Here is a 24,254-nt window from a genome sequence, read left to right as displayed (position 1 = left end):
CCCGCCCTTGGGGGCTCTTGTCTGCAACCCTGATTCAGCACCAACACTAGGCAGCCAAGATTCATGTCAGCAGCTTAGATAAGCTCACCTATTCAGCAGCAGCTCTGGGACACACTGCTTCTAATTGCTTTGTAAGGATGTTGCCTGTTTTCTTTCCACTCCTGAGCTAGACACAAAGAAAAGATCTTCTCCTCCCATCTGCCCCTCTGAGCTGGGAAAAAGGTGCCATGCCACAAAACCAATAAAAATGGCACCACACTCAACAGCATGGTTCTAGACACTGTCATAGCCCAAAGAAGCCCCAGGCCAGGGACCCTGCAAAGAGCTCAAAATCTTCAAGAACAAAAAGCCTCTGTGATCTTGGCCATCACAACCCTGCACACCATGTCGTTTGGTATAAGCTGTGATAACCTGCTCTAAGAAGCATTTTAGGGGTTCATTCAGCCCTCAAATCTAGAGAAAGTCATGCTGTTGTAGCAACTGGATCTCTACATAGCCTTGAGTAACCAAGCTGATGAAGTAACTGCTTTACAGGCAATGCACAGACACACATGCAGACACACACAATCTCCATCCTTTTCCCTTTTACCAAAGACTGCTTGGTACTCATGCTCACAGGCATCTGGAGCAAAGCAACATCACAATGAGAAATAGTACAAAGTTGGAAGCCCGAGACGAAGAAGCAGGGCAATTTGGTACAAACCCTTAATACAATGGAGAGATACCATTTCCTTACTTGTATAGCGGAGTATGGATACTCCTTCTCCTTCCGTCTGATTGTCATTCACTGCTGCAAATACTGTGAAAGTATACAATGTCCCAGGAATTAAATCAGTAATTTCAGATCGGGTGACGTTGGACGTCAGGTTCCAAACAGAGGTGGTACCATTTGCAACCTGTATCTTGTACGTGTAGGAGCTGGCAGCTGTGTCGTTCATTTCCCACGTTAAGGTGACAGCAGTTGCACCAACATATTCTGCCTTGAGAGCATGGACTGGGCTGGGCCCTGTGAAAGGCAAGAGAACAATCTGTCAACCTGCGAGAACATCTGCTCACATACAGAGACAGAAGAAACACAGGCACACCACTGCTTCACTCTCTTCACATCAGTCATTGTTCGGAGTGCAGGAGCACCCCAACAACATCACCAGATGCTCCTGGAGGCTTTTGCATCAACCAGCAGCTAAAGGAGAACAGAAGAAAAGTCATTCTGAGTGGTATTCATCTCCCTTTGAGAGTCTAAAGCAGAAGCACAGGTCAGCACCATGCCATTGCTCCTAGAGCTTCTCCGCAGAATGTAGAGAGATAGGCAGGAAAAGGATGAGTATGGGGGGGGCGAATGATGGAGAGGTTTTGGGTTTGGTTTTTTTTTTTTTGATTGTTCACTTGGCTATTTTTTGCTTTTGTTGCTGCTCTGGAGGATTTTTGCTTCAGAGTTGGGGAGGTTGGAGGAGGTTTGGTGTTTTTTTAGAAAAAAACAAAAAACAAAGAACCCCCACTCAAAATCAGGATGATGTTTCTTCTACACATTAACACCCCATTCATAGTAGACAGCCAAGACAGGCCTGTATTATATTTTGGCCCTCAGCCAGGTAGTCCGAGCCATGAGCTGCCCACCAGACACAGAGCTGCAAGAAACTGTGACTTACTTGTATAACGGTCTATTAATGCCCCTTCTCCTTCCGTCTGACTGTCATTCACTGCTGCAAATACTGTGAAAGTATACAATGTCCCAGGAATTAAATCAGTAATTTCAGATCGGGTGACGTTGGACGTCAGGTTCCAAACAGAGGTGGTACCATTTGCAACCTCTATCCTGTATGTGTAGGAGCTGGAAGCGGCGTCACTCACTGCCCACGTTAAGTTGACAAAAGTCACACCAACGTACTCTGCCTTGAGATCATGGACTGGGCTGGGCCCTGTGAAAGGCAAGAGAACAGTGTCAACCTGCAAGAACATCTGCTCACAGACACAGACAGAAGAAACACAGGCACACCACTGCTTCACTCTCTTCACATCAGTCATCGTTCAGAGCACAGGAGCACCCCAACAACGTCACCAGAAGCTCCTGGAGGTTTTTGCACCAACCGGCAGCTAAGGGAGAAGAAAAGTCATTCTGAGTGGTATTCATCTCCCTTTGACAGCCCAAAGCAGAAGCACAGGTCAGCACCGTGCAAGCACTCCCAGGGCTTCACTTAGGAATATAGAGAGGTAAGAAGGAAAAAGCAGGGAAGGGCAGAAAAGCAGAACAGAGCATGATTTCAGTTCGAATGGACCTACAGTGATTATGTAGTCCAACTGCCCAACCTCTTCAGGGCTGACCAAAAATTAAAGCAAATTTTTGAGGGCATTGTCCAAATGCCTCAAACACTGACAGCTTGGGGCACTGAACACATCCCTAGGAAGCCTGTTTCTGTGTTTGACTATCCCCTTCAGTAAATAAATGCTTCCTCATGTCCAATCTAAACCTCCCCTGGCACAGCTTTGAACCATTCCCACATGTCCTGACACTGGATCCCAAGAAGAGTTCAGCACCTCCCTCTCCGTGTCCCCTCCTCAGGAACCTGTAGAGAGCAAACGGTTCAGCCCTCAGACTCCTTTTCTCAAACTAGACAAATCCAGAGTCCTTAGCTGTTCCTCAGAGGACACTGCTTTCAGCCAATTCACCAGCCATGTTGCCCTACTCTGGACACATTCCAGCACCTTCACAACCTTACTAAATTGTGAGGCCCAGAACTGCTCACAGTATTCAAGGTAAGGCCACACCAACACTGAATACCCCAGGACAATTACCTCTTTTCTCCACCTGATCACACTTTGTTTGATGCACCCCAGGTTTCAGTTTGCCCTCCTGGCTGCCAGAGCCCACTGCTGACTCCTACTGAGCCTAGTCTCGACCAGGACCCCCAGATCCCCCTCTGCGGGGCTGCTCTCCAGCCACTCCTCTCCCAACTTATACTTGTGCCCAGCATTACTCCATCCCAGGGGTAGAATCTGGCATTTGGATTTGTTTCATGCCATTAATCATTGCCCAGTGTTCCCATCTATCTAGATTCCTCTGCAAGGCCTCTTGTCCCTCAAGAGAATCAACTGCACCTCCCAGTTTGGTATCATCAGCAAACATGCTAATGGTGCATTCAACTCCTGCATCCAGACTGTTGATAAATATATTGAACAGAACTGGCCCTAGAATTGTGCCCTGAGGACTGCTCAGGTGAACAGTCACCTCTGGTGACCAATCACTGGCCACACTATCAAAAGCTTCACTAAAATCCAGAAAAACTACATCCACTGCCTTCCCTTCATCCACCAGGAGAGAACTGGCCCTAGAATTGTGCCCTGAGGACTGCTCAGGTGAACAGTCACCTCTGGTGACCAATCACTGGCCACACTATCAAAAGCTTCACTAAAATCCAGAAAAACTACATCCACTGCCTTCCCTTCATCCACCAGGAGGGTGACCTCATCAAAGAAGGACATCAAATCAGTTAAACAGGACTTTCCTTTTGTGAACCCATGTTGACTGTGCCTGATGATTACATTATTCTTTAAATGCCTTTCAATAGTACCCAGTATAATCTTCTCCATAATTTTTCCATGAACTGAGGTTCGTCTAACAGGTCTGTACGTTCTTGGGTCTTCCCTCATGCCCTTGTAAATTGGAGTACCACTGGCTGGCTTCCAGGCAGCAGGGACCTCCCCAGACTCCCATTTAGGAGATGATTGATAGGGGTAATGCCATAACACCCACTAACTCCAGTACTCCGGGATGAATCCCATCAGGCCCCATGGACTTGTGAGCGTTCAGCTGATACAGCTGGTCCCTTACAATTTCAGTGTCCACAAATGGAAATTCACTGTTCCCACACTCGTGGTTGTCCGAGTCGCAGGCCTGGGCACACCAAGATCTATAAGTATTATTAAAGACTGAAGCAAAAACCACATTGAATGCCTCTGCTTTTTCTTCATAACTATTAGTCAGATGACCACGTGTAACAAGTATCTGTCCAATGTTTTCTTTAGATCTCCTCCTACTATTAATGTACTTAAAAAAATCCCTTTCTCGTTATCTGAAACAACACTGGCCAGTTTCAACTCTGATTCAGCTTTGGCCTTGCATGTCTTCTCCCTGCATATACAAACCACGGCTCTGTACCCTTATTGAGAAACCTGACCTTGCTTCCAGAGATCATACAATTTCTTTTTCCTCTTGAGCTCCACAAGGCTTTCCCTGTTCAGCCAAATTGGTCTTCTGTCACACTTCCTTGACTTTCAACACAATGGAATTGCCTGCTCCTGTGCTTCTAAAAGGTGGTTCTTAAAAACTGACCAGCACTCATGAACTCCTAAGCCCTCAAAAGCAGACTTCCAGGGAACTCTGTTAAGTAGCTCCCTGTATAGCTTGAAGTTTGCCTCTTGAAGACTGGGGTCGCAACTCTGCTGTCTTTTTTTTCTCATTAAACTGAAAATTTTGAACTCAACCATTTCACAATCACATCTTCCATGAGTCCTTCTCTATTCACAAATGGTAAGTCTATAAGGGCATCTCTCATAATTGGCCTACTGAGTGTTGTGACAAGAAGTTGTCTCTCATATTAGGATACATGAGAACATGAGGAACAGAGTGGAAGGAAGGTGGGTTTTCTTTGGCTAGTTTTCCTTTGTCTTTTTTTAAAGCAGGGATATGTCTTTCCCACACATTAAGACCCTATGCTTAGTAAAGAGCCCAGATTAGGCCCCAGGATTAAAACATTATGTCTAAACAGAAGAGTTTTATATTTCAGCCCTCAGCCAGGTAGTCTGAGCCATGAGCTGCCCACCAGACACAGAGCTGCAAGAAACTGTGACTTACTTGTATAACGGTCTATTAATGCCCCTTCTCCTTCCGTCTGACTGTCATTCACTGCTGCAAATACTGTGAAAGTATACAATGTCCCAGGAATTAAATCAGTAATTTCAGATCGGGTGACGTTGGACGTCAGGTTCCAAACAGAGGTGGTACCATTTGCAACCTCTATCCTGTATGTGTAGGAGCTGGAAGCGGCGTCACTCACTGCCCACGTTAAGTTGACAAAAGTCACACCAACGTACTCTGCCTTGAGATCATGGACTGGGCTGGGCCCTGTGAAAGGCAAGAGAACAATCTGTCAACCTGCAAGAACATCTGCTCACAAACATGGACAGAAGAAACACAGGCACACCACTGCTTCACTCTCTTCACATCAGTCATCGTTCAGAGCACAGGAGCACCCCAACAACGTCACCAGAAGCTCCTGGAGGTTTTTGCACCAACCGGCAGCTAAGGGAGAAGAAAAGTCATTCTGAGTGGTATTCATCTCCCTTTGACAGCCCAAAGCAGAAGCACAGGTCAGCACCGTGCAAGCACTCCCAGGGCTTCCCTGGGAAATACAGAGAGGTGGGCAGGAAAGAGATGAGGATGGATGGTAAGGTGGAGAAGGAAGATAATTAAAATCAAAAGAAAACCATCAGGGCTGTGTTTCTGCTGCACACTAACATCCCATCCTTTGCATATAGCCCAGGTCAGGCTCCAGGACTAACATATGATGTCTATACACAATAGTATTGAACGATAGTCCTCACAGAGGGAGGCAGAGCCCTAAGCTGCCCAGCAAAATTTAGTCCACCAGAAATAAGGCTGTGACTTACTTGTATACAGGTCTATGGATGCTCCTTCTCCTTCCGTCTGACCGTTGTTCACTGTTGCAAATACTGTGAATTTATACAATGTCCCAGGAATTAAATCAGTAATTTCAAATTGGGTGTCATTGGACGTCAGGTTCTGAACAGAGGTGGTAGCATTTGCAACCTCTATCCTGTATGTGTAGGAGCTGGAAGCAGCGTCGTTCACTTTCCATGTTAATTTGACAGAAGTCACACCAACATATTCCGCCTTGAGATCATAGACTGGGCTGTCCCCTGTGCAAGGCAATTAAAAAAAAATAAAAAATTCTTTTAGCATGCAAGATTATTTGCTGACAAACGCACAAAGCACTCTTCACCTCGCCATACCCAAACAACAGATCTCTGCAAAAGAGTAATCTGCCTGGGAAGATAATCAGGTCACCCTTACATGTTGCAAGGGACACTTGCTAACTCTGTCATCTGCATTTCCTCTAAATCCTCAAGTTTCAGTTCATCTCAAGGAGTAAAACTATCTAGCTTCGGCAGTGATTACCATCCAGCCTCAACTGTCAACTTCATTCAGGGTGCTGAGAGCGACTGGAAAATACAACCTTCTGTTATTTTTGCCTAAGCTGGCTATCCCAAAGAGAAGAGCCTTCGATCTGCAAGATTCACACAGCTCTCCTCTGGATACATGATACCCTCTACACTCGGTAGCTGTACTCTGTTACGTATGTATGTCAAATCTGTACGTCACAGTATGTTTGAGCCGTTGCAGCTGTAACGTAAAAAAGCCACAATAAGCAGGGAACAGAGCCTAAGTCTAACAGTGATAAAACTATTTCAAGGCCAAACAACAATCACAGTGTTAAATTGCACTCACAGTCAGCTGTGTCCATATATTTCTTTGGCCCATTCTCTACTCCAGTAAACCAGCTGGATCCACACCCCTGCATGCTCTTTGCACTCTGGACTAGAGTTTGGGCTTAAAATGCTAACACAGTATAAAAACACAAAACACCCTGAAGAGTCACATCTCAGTCACATTCCACTTACGTGTTACGTTGTCCTGACCACTTTTTGCGCTGTCGAATAGTGGCACAGCCCTAGCTAATCTACTTCCATAGGTTTTGTTCTCACTTGTAGAATTTACTGATAAATTATCATTACTACTGGCTCCTGTTTCTGCAGTTACATTTTTTGAACTGCAATCCTCAGTGCCTGAAAGAAAGAACACAAAGCAGTAAGTATCTTTACAAAACTTCTGCGTTTCCCGTTTGCAAACCTACAGTCATTTATAGATATCATGCAGACTTGCAGTCACTTCCTTCTTCCCAGTTTGTTCTCCTACAGAGTGTGTATTTTTCTCCCATGTTATCAGAAGCTGAGCTGCTTTACTTAGCCTCAGTGTATAAGCAAAAAAGTTCTCAGATTCACAGAGTGTGTTCCCACAAGTAAGGACGAGACATGGTATACCTACAGAAAACAGCTTTAGGCTGATATACTGCAGCCCAATATGTGGAGAGACTTGATTCAGGCCCTAAAATTTAAAGGCTAACTCAGGCAAGTCTGATGTTCAATATTAAGGTAGAACTCATGTGCAAGTACTTTTGGAAATCTTTGCCACATGAAAACTTGTCATGTTGGCAAGTACAGCACTATGCTCACTTCAGAAAATCCTTAAAGTATCACTTTGCATGTCTTTTTTTGTTTTGGGTTTGCTCGGGTTGTATTGCCTTTAAATATATTCCCCAATCTTCCTAAGCACATTATATGTTGATTTTAACCAAAACTCTTTACAAACTGAAAAGCAAAGGAAAAGTGCACATTTATATATTTAAATATCCTTTAACACATATCAGGAATTGCAGTCACTAAAATAAGCAAGTTTACATTTTTGAACGCTATCTCTAAAAAAAAAACAACCACTTCCTGAAAAGAATTTTTAGATACTTAGCTGATACTGTTCAATCTTTCTTAAAAGAAATTAAGATAACGACAGTTATCTTAAAAAAATTGTAATTGAGTAACAGAATGATACTTACAGGCAATTGTACATCTGACCTGGAAAACACAAACAAACAGAAATTAATAGGTTAAAACCACTTGAAGCTCAAACAAAATAAGGACTTGTTTAATTAACACATGGTGGGGGAAAATCAGTTAAAAAAACTCTCTCTATTGTTCCACTCCAGACTTTTCAACCTGCAAAAGAAAAACCTAAAAATCTATTGACGTAAAGATAGCACCAAAACGATACCCAACTATTAGAGGAAAAAAACAAACATGCTGATAAAATGTTACTTACTTTTTTGTTTGTTTGTTTTTAAACTAAACAGTTTATTTTGTCACAGAAACAGCTTGCATAACATATGCACATGGTGATTACTTTGCAAATATAAATTTAAAAACAAAATGTACAAGAGCCTAGTCAAAAGACATTTTAGTGAGTACCACTGACACGATCCCATAAAAGCAGCAGATGCAAATTAGGTCTTTTTTTATTTATAAGTTTTTTCTTTCATCCCGTTCTTGTATAAATTTTATTATTACTTCTCACAAACAAATATTTTGCATTTTCTGAAACAAACTCCATGTAGTAAAAAGTTCAAAACACTTAATATATATTCTGAAATCTAATTTATGTATGTGCACACATCCATAAAGTATCACCAGTTGCCATTTAACTGCAGCATGAAAGTACTCTCCTAGTAATACTGACAAGCACACCAGAATTTCCCTTTGAAAAGGTTTTGGTTTGTTTGTCTTTCAACTTCATGCTTTTACTTCCGAATAAACCATAATAAACCCTTCCTGTTAGCATGCAAACTGGCCTGTAAATTGTTGTCTTCGTCTCCCTCCAGGTGGCAGTACAAAATGCTCCGAAAGCAGTGAAACAGAACTGCAGGAGGTCTGCAGGCGCTTGAGAGGGAAACTGTGATTCCCGGAGACTCCCGAGCCAAGCCAGCAGGCGCTTGAGAGGGAAACTGTGATTCCCGGAGACTCCCGAGCCTCTCGTAGCCGGCTGACGCCAAGCCCCTGCAGCAGCCACTTCTGCCATCTAACAGTTTACTTCAGCAACTCTATCAGGGATTAAATACCTTGTAAAGCTACACACAAGGCAAAAACAAGTGTGAAGAGATACATGTCCCAGGGACGGGCAGGTCCCCACCGTGGGAGGTTTGCAGGCATGGGAAGCTTCTGCCTCTGCACTTCTGGGTCTGGTTTTGGCATCACAGTGGGTGCAGGCAGAGGCAGGTTCCAGCCCCAGTTGCTCTAACACCACCTGCACAAGGGCTAGTCGTCTGGTTGGACCTTATGCTGTGTTGCTCCTAGATCTGGCTAAGCTTTATGCTGCATTGGTGCCTTACCCACACAAAGCACAAGCTATCTCTCAAAAAAACAAAAACAAAACAAAAAAAAAAAGCAGCAGCTATATCACAAAAACCCAATGCAAAGCTTGAATCTCAAATCATTCGCCCCTCTCAGCTCTTGTGTTGCTGGTGCCACAAGTAGCTCCGGCAGCAGTAGCTCCCTGCATCAGAGTCATGGGCCCAAGCAGACAGACCCTCAAAAAGTAGTCAGAAGATACCATCAAATCATCTTGTCCTGTGTATGAGAGACTATAAAAGTACTCTCCATGAATATGAGGCAGGTCAGTTGACTAGAAACAACCCTAGAAGCAACGCCTCCAGCTTCACAATAAGGAGCAATGCAGCAGAAACAAGCATCAAGTGGAGAGACTCCCTTCCAGCCTGTGATGGTCTCTGTGCCACAACAAGAAGAGTTTAGGCATGCTTTCTAGGCAAAAAAACACTTGTAAGTATCAAAGAGCTAGCGCCTGGTCTTCTCTAACACAGCCCTACTAACAACTTGGCACACAAAGGTCATTACTTGGGATGCAGATGTCCTATGTACAAGTATGAAGCTCTTTTTTAACTTTTCTGAATATTTGAGAGGCCAGCCAAGCTGCAAGGCTATTAGGAAGTGAAGAAACATTCGTCTGCACTCAGGTCAAGAGCCCTTCTGTATTCTTTCACTAAGAAGTGGCCAAGAAAGAAGAGATGACAAAGGAAAAAGCAACTCTTAAATCAGGAAAACACTACCAGCAGCATTCACAGGAGAAGTGCTGAGCACGAGGTGGAAACAGCTGCTGAATAAGCAAGAGGTGAGTTTCCCTGAAAAGCAGGACAATCTAAGAGCAAAGCCAAAAAGATACTATGTTTAATAAAAAAGGGCAATTTCAAAAAGAAGAACAAAACCAACAAGAACACCACAGGACTGAGGACACCACAGTGATTTCTGCAGTCCCGCAGATGAAACAGCAAAAGCCTGATATCTTTTACAACCTGTTCTCCAGTTAGTTTCTCTTCTGTAAAACTGCCTGAAGATGATGAAGTTTCTCGTCTCCTTCTCCCCACATTTTGAATTCAAGGGCACAGCATCCTTCCTGAGCAACAGGAAAAAAACAGGTATGCTACTACCAAGTCTCCTGCACCCCTGCTTCTACCTCCCCCTTTCTTCCCCACAACCTTAAAGCAGCAGCGTGTTGATTCCTGTTTTACCCCCAGCTACAGCCACCTGAACTAACAGCAAATTATTACCAAGCAGCTAGAAACTTTATCGCACTGTCACCTGTGGGCTTTTTAGTGATGGGCAAACAACGAAAGGAAAGTTATGCTAAAACTCCTGTCACCTGATGAACGAACCGCTTCCCATCCCTTTATTTGTTTTTCTTTATCAGACACTTTGGCAATACCCCCTCACAATACTCCTCTGACTTTCCAGAACCCGATGTGCAAACAAAAATTAAAAAAAAAAAGCACATCCCATTGGCCACAGGCAGGCCTCCTCCTGATCCAAAATCACGTAAAACAAATGATCCCATTCCCAAGCGTCAGTCTGCCTGACTCAGTCATTCCATGCTGTATTTTTCAACATAAGCCACGAACTGAACTGTTCTCCAGCCTTATGTTATTACTTAATGAGATGCTATTTATACAAAAACATTTGTTTATTATTTCAGAGCACATTTGCGCTGAACACCTGATTCTCCTTGTGTTTGCCTCTGATATATCAGGAGCCCTGCCATCTCCACTTTTCTTTTCAATTACATGAATCCATATTATTCATTTATAGAGTTTTGTTGGGTTTTTTTTAACCAGAAGAATGGAACCTGGTGTAGGGGCGGAACATCTCCCCCCCGAAAATAAAAGATAGTAAAATCCTAAACACTGAACATGTCAACCAAAAAACAGGAGAAATGTGTGCACACAAACTCATTACTGTCATCAGTAATGGCAAATTAATCTTTTCATGTGTCACAGAGCCATGCTTAGAGTCTGATCAAAGGCTGTACATTCCAGAGGAGATGAATAATTCATCTGCACCAACACAAGGTCTGTCCTGCGCTCCTTATGTGTGAAGTTTATTACTGGCCAGGAGCTGGTGGTGTATAATAGATGCAGAATTCAGGCCCATTCTCCTTGGGTATACAGTGAGTTGCCTAATTGAAGAATTATTATTATTAGTCTCATGGGTAATCTTATCAAGGAGGAAATACTACGTACTGCAGGAAAACATTCAAAATTACTAGGTGACTGAGAAGCCCAAGTTCCACTGATATTTGGTAAGACTTCAATTAAGGCTAAGATACTTTCAGGAGCAGGATTTAAAATGTGCCTCCTGTACACATGCATCGGGGGAGCCACTGGAGCTGGTCAGCAGCAGGGAAGACAGTAATGCCTCCCCTTCTGCTGGCCACAAGATTAGATCAGCTTGGTTCTGCTGCCAGACTGCACCCTCTAACAAAGTTAGGGCTTCTGCATCAGGGGAAACCCCTTGTCAACAACGGCCCACCCGCCGGGGGTGCTCCAGTTTCCAAAATAAACAACATGGCTTGGTTCATGTAAATACGAGGTGAAGAAGCTGGCTACACAGTCAAAGTGAGCAAACCGAAAAATCCTAACCAAAAAACCCCCTTCACCACAAACCCTTTCTGAGAACACCACTTGAGGCTGCTGCTTCCCATTTCTTGTGTGCTCACCCGTGTGTGCCTTGTGACTCAGATGCAAAAAGCCAGGAAATTAATCACACCCCTCTCAAAGCTAATGATCTTTCACATGTGTACCTTCAGATCTCTTCTCTACCCATCCATCCTCTCAGGTTTGGAGGAGCTCCACAAAAATACCACCAAGCTACCACAGTGGTCTCCAAATTCTCTCTTGATACCCTTTCACAAAAGCAACAGCAGAATTCAGATCACTGTCCCAGTAACCCTGGTCTCGCTTCATTATTTATTTTTTTTTCCTGCTGTGTCCACCTACCATTAGTTGTCCCACTTCCATAATTATGGGCTTTAGGGCAAGCCACCACACTGCAACCATCATGAGGACTTTTAGACTCCAGGCTTCGCTTTGCTGCTGTTATCTGTCATCACTGCTCAGACAACAAACACTAACCAACAACGATGCAGTAAGTTGGCCACTTTCAGACCACTCTGCTACTTCTGATATTTCATACTTGGCATAGGTTTATTCAGAAAGCATTTCCATAGAAAGGTTTTATTCAAGATCACACAAAGTAACTGAAAATTAAACCTGGAATGTCACTGGGAAGCCCCACAACAACAGAATGCCCAGGTACTGCATCCACAGACTCATATAATTTTCCAATGCTTGCTAATTTTCTAGGATTTGTAAGGCACTGAGTGTTACTCCAGCTGGGGACATCTTCCTGCTTCACTGGGAGTGTAAAGTCTAAATCAGCAGGGAGTGACACCTTCCTGCAGGAGACAACAGTCTCAGAGACAGGAGTGAGTTTGGAAAGATCATAGAATGGCTTGGGCTGAAGAGACCTTAAAGATCATCCAGTTCCAAACTCTTGCCATGGGCAGGGACACCTCCCACTAGACCTGGTTGCTCAAAGCCCCATCCAAGATGTAATGTTTCTGTCTCTTGCAACCCATCTCAGGGCTGTTTCACCTCATTCATTCGCACAATATGTCCAAATTAATGAAGTTTGGACAGTACTGGGCAAGAAAAACGAGATCACCTAAACGGGGGCATAAAACTATGTGCCTAAACCTGTATGAAGCTAGTTCAAGTAACATGTCTTACTTTGGCAATTTCTGTTTTTTGGGGTGAAAAAATATCTTACTGGAAAATGAACAAAAATATACTTGTGCAATATTTTGCTGTATTGTCTGATTTCTTCCTAAAATAATGTAAGTCTTCAATTGCAAAGCATTTCTCTGCATTTAAGCAGACAATGTCTACGCACAAATTGTTCTCCTGCTATATTACTGTAAAATGCATAGAAGTTCATACACAATTAAAGATATGCCAAGCCAAGAAAAGCAAGTGTTTTCCCCTATGGTTACTGTATGAAAAGAAAAAAGACAATGTGGGTTAAGCCTGTGTGCTGTAGATTTGCTCCAAGCTACACTTACAGTTCAGTTATCAATTTCAGTGGCATTTGTGAATACTCAGCCCTCCTGTATCAGATCCTTATGACTTGAAGAGGAAAAAGTCAATGGGAAGCTAAGTCAGAAGCTAACATTTAATTATGTTATATAGCTTCATTTAAGATTGATTACTTTCTGGATTTGGTGCTAGGGTTTAGCTTTGGGTTTTTTCTTCCTTTTCCAGTGTATATTTACTCTGCTAAATTAATTTTAACTATAACCCACAACACTTTTTTGATTCAAATTAACTCTAGATGATTGTAATAATATGACACGTTCACTGCCAACGAAAAACAGAAAATATGCTCCAGCAAGTGTCAGCTCCACATGTCTTCCCTCTTGTATCTGAGGCAGGCACTCATGGCTCACCCACAAAACACCATTTCACAGAACATTTAAGTGGGTTTATCCTAGTGAAAAAAAAAAAAAAAAAGCTCTAATTTTAGCAGCAGTGCACTAAGTTTTTGCAACATATTTGGAGCCTTCTCTTCTTTTAACCCTAAATGAGCAGCCCTGCTAATGAGACTGCATGGGACCAGATGGAGATCCAGAACCCAGAAGAAAGAAACATGAGCTGGTGTTCATTATTAACAGGGCAGGGCTGGACCCTCTTAGGACAGCCCGTTGTATTAGGAAGCGATGCAAACCCCTAAAGCAGTCAACAGCCATACACAACTGTGTACAAGTTATTTTGAGCTATTATGCAGTTATGTGAAAGAGGAAAGACTATTTCAATTTTGCATGTATTTATATTTTACCCCTGACATTTCTAAATTCTGTCTTCCCTAAAGCAAGCTTTTCTGCAAAGAGAGACCAAATATAATTTTTTTTTTCCACTGGCTTTTATAAAAACAGATGAGGAGATTCTGGTTTGTGTAGCACCTCCAGTGAACTAAATATGCTGTGAAAGACAAAGCCTTGTAGGAAAGCCAAGATGAGACACCAAATGAAAATCTGTGGTGAAACACAATGGAGAAAGTTCTTTCTTCCTTCCCTGATTTTTCTCCAAATTTTACCTGTATATGCAAGGAGTTTTCCAGGCAACATAGCCAAAATAAATAGAAAAATATAGAATGGATCTAATCTGAATTGTATGTGTTAGATCCATTTCCCCTTCCTCAGTCCTACCTCTGAGAAAAGATTTCTTGGATAAGTATTCTTGTGGTTTGGTACAAGGAAGTGATTCACCTACCTGTGCACACACAAAACAAACAAGCAACAAAAATACCTAATACCAAGCAGCACAGATTTTGGTAGGAAATGGGCTGACAATAGACCCACACACCAAACACAACTGATAGCTTGTGGTCAACACTGACCCTAGGAAGCACCATTAGACTTCTTTCCAATGACTTCCAGATCCAACATCACTTTAAAACCTTTACACGCAACCCAGTAGTTCTCAGTTTCCCCCAAACCTGCAGGTCCTGATGAACTACAGGCAGTAGGTGCTGCAAAACCACCTCATAGCTCAGTAACATCCCTCAAGCATCCTGCAATCTGCCAACTGAGGAAAAAACTCAAAACTTCACCCCAGAGAAAGGCTGAGAAGTTTCAAGGATTTTAAATTATTCACATAATCCAATGATTCCTACCTGTAATGTCTCTTCACAGACAATCCTGCTGAAGGAGTTTACAAAGAGAACAGTGTGCTTGTTTAACAATGGCAGTGAGTAATATTTAAAACAACTACTTACTAAACCCCAAATTGTTATCCTACTTGAGCTTCACATCTTAGTGACGCTGGTGGAAGTGCAGCTGGGTATGCAATGAGCAATGCCTGAACTGAAAAACCTCCTCTTTCAACGAGAATTTTCAGTTAACGCTGCCAGTCATTTTCTTTCAAAACTAAGAAAGCATCAACCTTTATTTTTTGTGAACAAGGCGCATTCCTGCATGTAGCTTAACAGAACTATTTTTTCACTCTGAGTCATTACTCAGGCACACCCTGGAAGAAGGAGGATACAATGAAAAAAAGAAGGAGGAGAAAAAAAAAAAAAAAAAAAAAAAAAAAGACTGCTGTGGCAGTAACAGAATGCTAACTGTCCCCAAATCAGCGGGGTTGGCCACCCAGGCAACATGGAAAACGTCCACCAGAGCCAGCAGCCGCTCGGCCTCTGCAACAGAGTCATGAAAATGAGGGGCATTTCCTGACAGGGCCCTGTTTGAGATTTGCTCAGCTGAGAGCAACCGAGACTCTCAAATTCTGTCCTTTATCACAAGTAGATTTCACGTTCCTGAGCCGAACACTTTAGACTCTACAGTCTTTGCTCAGGAAAATGTTAAAAGATACTTTACAAGGAGAACATTGAGCTGGAGCACAGCTTGTAATCAAACTTGGTTACAGCTTGATTTTCCAAGTAAAACTAGCTGTAAAGGGATTTAAAAACTTACACAAAAGCTCAAATACAACACCAAGACAGATGATTTATATTGCAAATAAAGAGCAAATCTTTGATCTATGACACCCTATCTGGGGGCAGGAGAACCACAACCTGTGAAAGCCTTCCGCTTGCTCTGACAGATCTCTCAAAACTCTTGCTAGACAGAAAATCCCTTTTTTTTTTTTTTTGTAGCAATCTTGATGCTTGTACACGAAGGGCTGCTTGTTTCCTGCCTTACTTCTCTACTTTTCTTAGGACAGTTTATCTTTTTGCCCTTACCATGATCCTGAAAACTTCCTAAATTAAAAAGCAATGAGGTGTGCAGCTGGGAGAAACCAGCCTGTGACCACTGCTCAACATAGAGACCTCTCAGGCTAACCTTCATCTCCTCCTTCACGCTCCGTTACTGTTTATTACTATTTATTTATGCTCCTTCAGCATGTTCAGTTCTAACTACATGTAAAATGTTCCACTAGGATCCAGATAAATCACCTGTACGGCACTGCCCTCGCTTCGTAGCTGGTTAAATCTACGCAAAGGAAGAGAGGGAAGCAATCCTTCCTCACCACCCCTAAATAGCAGCTCTGGTTTAGTAACGCAGTCTTGAAACCACTAGAGGCCCTAATAAAACCACCAAACTTCAGCCTGAGTGACTAACAGCAGTGAAATATGCCTAAATTCCCATAAAAGTTGACATATTCTGGAAAGTACAGGGCTATGGATGACCACGCTAGAGCGTAAAGTGTGGATGCAGATGTAAATGCTGGCTCGGATGCAGGCTGTGGGAGCTAATGACACCACGCCGAGCTGGCTAAGGCAGGCTCAGTGCATCTTCAAGCATCACAAACCTGTCATGAGGGAAGTAATTTTATACAATAAGTTACTGGCTTTTTTTTTATTTTTACTAAATTTACTTAGAATTTCTTCACAGTGCTTATTTACTACATCCCACATCTTCAGCTGCACTGTTTTGTTTTGAATTTACGTTTTTTTTTATAGGGCCTAAAAGCAAAGTAGCATTTGATCAACTTCTTCATAACAAATGCAAATTGCCTCAGAGCAAAAAAATACGGTGCTAAACCTTTTCCAACTCTAAAATAAGTCAGAGATCTGGCTGATCTACAAGCATCAGATTATCACAAACACAAATAATTTGATTAAACAATGTTTTCCCATATGCTGTTTTCACATGCAGCAACATGGGGCTTGGGCGATACTCTAGAGGTTTGCCTGCAACTGGCAGCCCATTTAATCCTTTAATGAATTTAAACTGTAGCAGAAGACAAATGGGCTGCAAGCGTTCAAAACATGTAGTAGTACTCCTGGGAGGGAACAAAAGATCTCATTGTACAGCTCCAATAAGTTCATCTAGGGCTCTGGTAGAGTCTCTCTTTTTCTCCTCTTTGAACAGAAGCTGAATAGAAACAGGAATGAGAATTGGCTCTGCCATCACCCCAGACTCGCCTCTATGAATACATTGAGGCTGCATGAGAAGTTATTCACCGAAAACAACATGGGCTCTCTCTCTCTCTCTCACTTACCAGTCAATAGACATGTCTATTAAAGGTCAGCCTCATGGCCATCTGGGAGGACCAGCTATGGTGGTAAAAGGCTGGGTGACACAGGGTCAGAACCAGAGATCAAACTGACACTGCTGTCTGACCAGCTGCAAACTTTTTATCGTAGAAAAATAGTATCTATGGCTTCTTTCTCCTTCCAAGATACATGAAGGAGTTCCTGCTGATCTGTGTGTTTGGCTTAGCTCTGATACAGATCAAATAACTAGTAGCTCATTTCAAACTTTTATATTAAAGAGGAAGATATGTTTACATTATTTTTTATGAGTCTAGAAACACGCTAATTTCAAAGAAACTGTATATTGTATCACTGTGCAGCGTTTCCTTAGCCTTGTACATCACTTGGAAAAAGAAACCGAGGAAGCTTTAAAAACTAAGAGTCAATTTTTACATTTTGGTCATCATTTGCTTAGAGCAGTAACACCTCTGACATGGCTTCCCATAACCTTTGCTATTTCCATACAATTACAAATTCTCTGCTATCTGTATCACCATAATGCAAAAGCCTGCCTCTTTCCATTACATGGTCTTAACAGACAAATCCAAAGTTTTCATAAAAGATTACTGAAAATAACCTTTAAACAAAAATGCAAGTAAGTGAGAGACAAACATTTCTTAAATTTACCCAATGTCATGCAAACTGATTGTATTACCGCTAATTGAGTACCTGCTACCAGCAAGTTTAATGATGAAGCACAATTATTTAAATCATAAATTCACCTTGCACTTGATGATGGTTCTTGAAAATTTTAAAATCACAAGATTTTAAAAAGAAAATGTCTATGAAAGTTACATTTCTAATGGGACACACATATATTATTTATACAAGCAGCCTTCTGTTTAACAGATTGCCTTGGCAAAATATTTTAAAAGCATTTTTAAGATTTATTAGAAATAATGGTGCGCTATTAATAATTTTGTCACACAGGCCTCCACAGCTCCTCCACAGCCTCCACACAGTTACCCCTAAGGGAAAACCAGAAAGGGGCAGCAACAAGTGCAGTACCATCCTCCAAGCACTTTGGCAGGATCTCACTTCGGCAGAGTCTATAGTAGCAACTATTGTCACAACTGCAGCCAAAAAAAGAGTGAGATATTAAAAAGAACTAATTCTAGTCAGGCACCAACCCTCCAGAAGAGATTGGGGGTAAGGGAGGGCTTCATCAGTATCTCTCTTTTTCCTATTTATGTTATTAACCCATTTAGTCAAATTAGTTTTTTTAAAGCATTTCTGAGACAATTAGAAATTCAAGACAAGAGATGTCCCCCAGATATCCTCGATGTATTTTAGACAAGGCTCTCAATACTTATATACAATACGGCAGGATGAGAGAGAGCAGCAGGTACTGGAATCAACTGCAACTCCTCATCCTCCTGCTTCATTTTTGTTGCATCTTCAACAACACCTAAACAGTTCGTTCAATTAATTATTCTTTGACTCAAACTGAGAGTCACAAGAATAGATTTGATTTTATTGCACCCAGATTATATGTTCAATGTCTTTGAAACATTACATGTATTCTCTTTTGCTCCCATGTCCTCAATAAACTACGATCATGGACACTGAAAAATATCACTACTTCTGTAGTAGCTTTCTAACCTTAAGTTAAACTGTAGAAACTGCTTCCCTGCACCACTACAAAATGCCTTGGAAGTATAGAAGGCCAAGAAATTTTTGATTTAGATACATACAGTTTTATACGGATTTTACATATGAAAGGTGAAACAATGCCTATGACAAACAGCAGCAGAGCTTTTGCAACCAAGAGAATAACAACCAGTAGTAAAACATTTCCATACCAGAGACGTTTCTTTCTGGCCTGACATTTACTGTTTAATTTTTTATACCTTGCAATAACTCTATCATTTTCAGGGAGGAAACAAGGGCATACACAGAGAACAATCACTGCTATTATTTGCTTAAAAAAAAAAAATATAGGTAAGGTTATGAAAAATAATGCTCAAGTACTGCATTAAAACATACCTAGGCCACAAATGGGATTTTGGTTGATCTTTTAAAATACAGTTCTGAACTTTCTCATCTGCATATTTAAGGCTGACAAGTACCAAAGCTTTGAATAGAAAACCCACGTAAATGTGTCTGTACACTTGCAGCAGGAGCTCTGGAGAAGGGTAGAGAAGAAACCCTTCAGTTCACTGTGATGCATTTCACCATGCACACATAGGGCAAAGCTTCATCTTCCCCCTCAAATACTAAAGCCACATTAAATTAGTATTAAGACAAAGATGAAACTAAGCCCTCCATGCCTGCATCAGATTTTATATGCATATCACAGAATGCTAAGTCATTTACTGTATTTGCTCATGTAATAGCCAGATTTCTCCCAGATTAGGGGAATAACATACATATTTGTAACTAAATATAAACTGCTGCTGCCAACAACAAAGCCTGTAAAGTAGCAATATAAAATAGGCCTTTCATAAACTTTTAGCACTCTGCACTGCACTGCTGGGTGGGATCTTCTGAGGTCTTTAAAGTTCAGCACATTAATAAGTACATGAGAAGTCGGGATGCTAGGTCAGCAGTCAAAGCCTTCTATCAGATGGCAGAAATAATTGACCTTTGCTATGGGGCTGTTCACCTTCATGAAACGTGCAGGCAGGGGAGAAAGGTAAGAGTGAAGAGGAAGTTAATTGCATTCCTGCTAAAACCTTGTTATCTTGTACATTTTAATTGAGGTGGCTGTGCAGACTTCCCCACCACCTTTCCTGAACTGTTCCCTTAGTCATCTCGTGCTCTTTCCCCACCTTCCAGTAAGGGTTAATCCAGAAGTGATTCACAAGCTGGATTCCTTTGCACCTCTCCTGTCTCACAGAGATAGTCAAAACGTCACAGAATTATATAATGCTGACAGAAACGTGACTACCTGAAAAACAGGTTTGAATAAAGAATTTAAACTTTTGTAAGTATGATTATGTACCAGAACAAAGTAGTGCATCTTTCACAAGCTATGGCAGCCTCTCATCATCTGTAGGAGATACTGCTTTATCATTGCTTATAGCAACTATATTACAACAGTTCAACTGCAGAAAACAAGCTAACAAGAAAAAGCACTTTGGACCAATTTGCCTTATCGGCAAGAGGTGCCAGCAGGGCTTGATCCACAACCAGCAGGATTTGATCCCCTGCTTGCATGGCAGAGGAGACATCTTGCAGATACTAACTGGGAAGAGTTTTATCAAGATGAAAGGCTCAGCTAAGAAGACACATACAAATGAGACTGAAGGCACACCAAGCCAAGATGAACCACTGCATCCAGACCCCCCTGTCCAAAGCTAAAAGACTTTTCACATGACTGAGAAACACATTAGCTTGAATATACTAGTGCAGACAAAGCTCTAGTTTAAAAAGATGCTTGATCTGTCACCTGACTCAAGCTATGAAAATGGAAATGTACCCACAGACTTCTTTTCTGTCAAGCGAATACCATGTATCGGGACACATGAATCTCCCTCCAGATGCCAAAAGGCACGAAGGCAGATGTCAAGACAACCCCTAAGGGCTGAACATCTTTATAAAGACGTTTTCTCCTTTTCTCTTCTAGTTGTATATCCTGTTTGTACGACTCCACTCTTTTTAAAATCCACTCTTATAACACTTTCTCCCCTGCACCATACAGCAGGTTTTATGTCTATGCTTCTTCCAACAGCAACTGCATGTTGTGAAGGCTGCGTTGAGAGCCCGTTTTAAATCCAGACATTAAGATTTAGAGCCCAGCCCCTGCTCTGTCTCTCAAAGACACTTACCAAAGCACATTCCTTACAAGTAAGCCAAACAAACAGAAAAGTGTTTGGACAACTAAGGGGTTTCCTTTTTGTTTTATAACAGAGGAGAGACCAGCAAGTAATGTGCCCCTGTACCATTACCCAGTGGGTTCAGACACAGGCCACCAAAAAGATGAACTCTGATCATATCCCACATGTAAGAAGGGAGACATAGCATCAAACTTTTCTCAAGATCATGGCTTAAAAAAAACAAACAAAAACACTCCCAACACAACCATCAACTAGGTGTCTTATTGGGGGATAGCTCTAAAATCAGGGATATGTTTATAGAAAACATTTCAAGACTAAAGTATCCTATAAGAAACAGGTATGTAGGGTCTCGTAGGTGCCAAAAAAAGAAGTTTTTGCACTGCAAGTACTTCAAACAACCATGTTTCATTATGGACTGCGAGAACATTAAGTTACCTGCTTTCATTCAAACTCTACTACTGTGGAGACAGAAATCCAACACCAGCTGAGACAATCCAAGCACAGAAGAAACTGAACACAAAAGAATTACCTTTTTGCTGACAGCAGTAGATGGCATGGGCAGTCATTAAGCCCAGGGATAACTCCCACACTGTAGTCACAAGTACTACAATAAAAGGCAGTAATTAAATGGGAAAGTTTCTGGTAACGTCTTCCCCATTTTTGATCCAACATCTGTCAGTGAATATTTCCTAGCCTATTTTTCAAAACTGAAGTGAGATGATATGACTTATCAGAATTTAATCTTCATATTTAAACAAAAGAAAATTAATTGCACATGTGATGTTGTTACCTCTCACTCAAAGCATTTATATTGCAGGTTTACTGAAACTGTCTCATCTGACTAACGTCCTTTGTACCCTACAGTCAAACTACCCACACTGGGGACTATAGAGTGAAACAACTGAAGAAGGGGACAGATGTTTATTCTTTTTATTATTTATCCTGATTTAACTAGACTTTTATCCCAAAAGATACTGCCAGGTTTCCTAATGTCTCTCATATCCCATTTCAAGGTATGGTGTATGAATATCCCCCCTATCCCCAAACATTAGGACAGTAACGTTTTAAGGTCTTACATTGTTCTTTCACATACCTCTTCCATGTCATATGAACACTTCATTTATCTATCAAGTCTTAGCACTTATAATATGCACCCTATGAGATTTCTTTCATTAATTTCATTAGTACAAATTTTATTGCAATTCCATCAACAGAACACATCAGAGTGTATTTATAGCGACTATCAGAAAAGCTGGGTGCAAATGGTGGCTCAGTCACCCCAGAAACACAGTGCCTGCTCAGCTCTGCAACTCAAAATAGACCCAAACAGCATCTTTCAATTGAGCTGATCTTCTGTAGAAACAACCTTTCCAATAAAGCACCACAGCTTCCTCCTTTATTTCTAACACTGAACAGATGCCTGAGAGCCAGAACAGCTTTGAATAAGGATGAGTTTAAAATGACTAATCGTTTCCCCTATTATTATAGAGAATTTATGTTGCCTCTTAGATATCTTGTTTGTGTTACCATGTGAGCTAGCTCTTTCTACTGCAGTTCCACACCTTCTGGTGCAAAGCTCTCTTTTTAAAGCTATAGGCTTCTAAAAAAAAAACAAAAAAACAAACCGAAAACAAAGGTCCTCCCTTCTCAAAGGAGTCAAGTTTGTTTATCGGCTGAACTGCATCCACACTGCCCATGACAAGCCCAAACAATATAATAACAATAAAGAAACAGGCCTAGCAGATGTTAATATTGCTGTTTCTGGAGGGAACTTCTTTATTCTCCTTGCTGAATCATTTCTTCATTAAAAAACACAGTTTCAAGGAAGACTAAACTATTCATGAGTTTGGGCTGAACTTACAGAACGGTTCACTCAAGGACAATCCCCTCCAATTTGCATTGAAACCAACGCAGGAGTTCAAAAGGGACTATTTCGATCACGACAAAACTGTTCAGATGCTGGGTGCGGGGAATAAAAGCCAAGGCAACAAAGGGCTACATTCAGCCATAATACGGTGAAAGTAGCTCCCAACAGCCAAGTGTTTACAGCACTGGGCTGGCACACAGCAGATTCAGGTTGAAATCTCCCCGCTGCCTGGCCAACAGACTAATCCTTCTTTATGCAGGTTTGCGTTTCAGACGGTTGCACTGAGCTGGCTACTGGGCCACCCACTTGCTGGCCCATGGGGGCAATGGGAAAGCACAGAGTGGGGCCACAGCTCCCTCTCCACAAGCCATCAGCGTGGCTTAGACCTGTCCTCCACCGTGTGCCCAGTTATCCTTAAATACCACCGAGCAATAAACATTCCTGCTGCAAGGGAGATCTAAAGTCAAGCCTCAAAGAAGAAAAATGGCTTCAACAAAAGACACACAGGGACGGCACTGCTGGGGAAAAACATGGGCTGCCCTCCTCTCCCTCTGCCTTTCCCCAGTCTCCTTCCCCTTTGGCTCCTGGTTTTAAAACACAAACCGCATCGGCATGAAGCCCAAGCTAAACTACTCAAACATGAGGTCAGGCAAAATAGTCAAATTAACTTGAAACTAGCCAAACTGGGGGGTGGAGGGGATGTTCTGTAGGACTTCCTCCCCTGTCTCCCCTCAACAATACTCCCCTCACATACCACAATTTTTTCCCCTTGAAAAATTCTGGAGCACAAAAAAAAAAAAAAAAAAGGGAAAAAAAAAAAAGTTATTTTTGCATATTTATGCCACTAAATACAAAAATAAAGATGTAGATTCCTGGTTTTCTCTTTGTATAACAAAATATCTGGCCACTGCAGAACTGCGTGCACTTAGGAGGGGCGAGTCTGGGATACATTCACATTTCATTAGCACCTAGAGGCCAACAACCCTGGGAGCAGAAAATGCTGTAAAAACAATAAATAAATGTTAAAAAGAAGCACTGGGGAAAGGCATCTGTTTGCACACTGGGGTGGGGAGGCAGCAGAGTACAAACGACTGGCATAAATTGTTCTTTTTCCTTTCTGTTTAGCTTTCTACATAATCCTACTGAATAGCAGTAATTTCGGGAACAGCATTAAGTTCCTCTATCAGAGGCCACTCAGTACATTCCTCTCATTCAAAAGCAGCTGGACTACAATAGTCAGAACGTTATTCGTTATTTCCTATTACTTCGGGTGGGACTAAATGCTACTCAACAAGATTGCATATCAGATAACACATTTATAATACTTTCACTGAAATTAATATCCTAGGGAGGGAGCGCTCTGAACCATTTAATGCCGGTTTTGTTTATAGGCAAAAATGGTAAGAAGTTAGACCCAAAAGTCATCCAATTAATCAGAGGTATGGGTAGGACAACACTGAAGCGACAGCAGCTAGATCATGATGCAGTGCTCTGATCAACACCAGTAAAGGTGAGTCAATGTTCACACAGCAAAGCGGGAT

At 41.9% G+C, this 24,254-nt stretch overlaps 1 protein-coding gene across 1 annotated transcript in view; it reads right to left on the bottom strand.

The window, feature by feature from the left end:
* The window catches only part of PTPRJ (protein tyrosine phosphatase, receptor type, J), a 98,294-nt gene that overhangs the window by 40,088 nt on the left and 33,952 nt on the right, over positions 1-24,254 (bottom strand). The window contains exons 4-9 of the mRNA XM_014959930.1: positions 7,689-7,707; positions 6,700-6,864; positions 5,668-5,937; positions 4,853-5,122; positions 1,650-1,919; positions 737-1,006 (exon numbers count right to left, since the gene is read on the bottom strand). Coding sequence (XP_014815416.1) covers positions 737-1,006; positions 1,650-1,919; positions 4,853-5,122; positions 5,668-5,937; positions 6,700-6,864; positions 7,689-7,707 — 1,264 coding nt within the window. The remainder of the gene's footprint in view (positions 1-736; positions 1,007-1,649; positions 1,920-4,852; positions 5,123-5,667; positions 5,938-6,699; positions 6,865-7,688; positions 7,708-24,254) is intronic.

Source organism: Calidris pugnax, unplaced genomic scaffold (genome assembly GCF_001431845.1).
Source record: "Calidris pugnax isolate Ruff unplaced genomic scaffold, ASM143184v1 scaffold435, whole genome shotgun sequence".
NCBI lineage: Eukaryota > Metazoa > Chordata > Aves > Charadriiformes > Scolopacidae > Calidris > Calidris pugnax.
The sequence above is the reverse complement of the archived record's forward strand: the minus strand, read 5'-3'. Positions and strand labels throughout refer to the sequence as shown.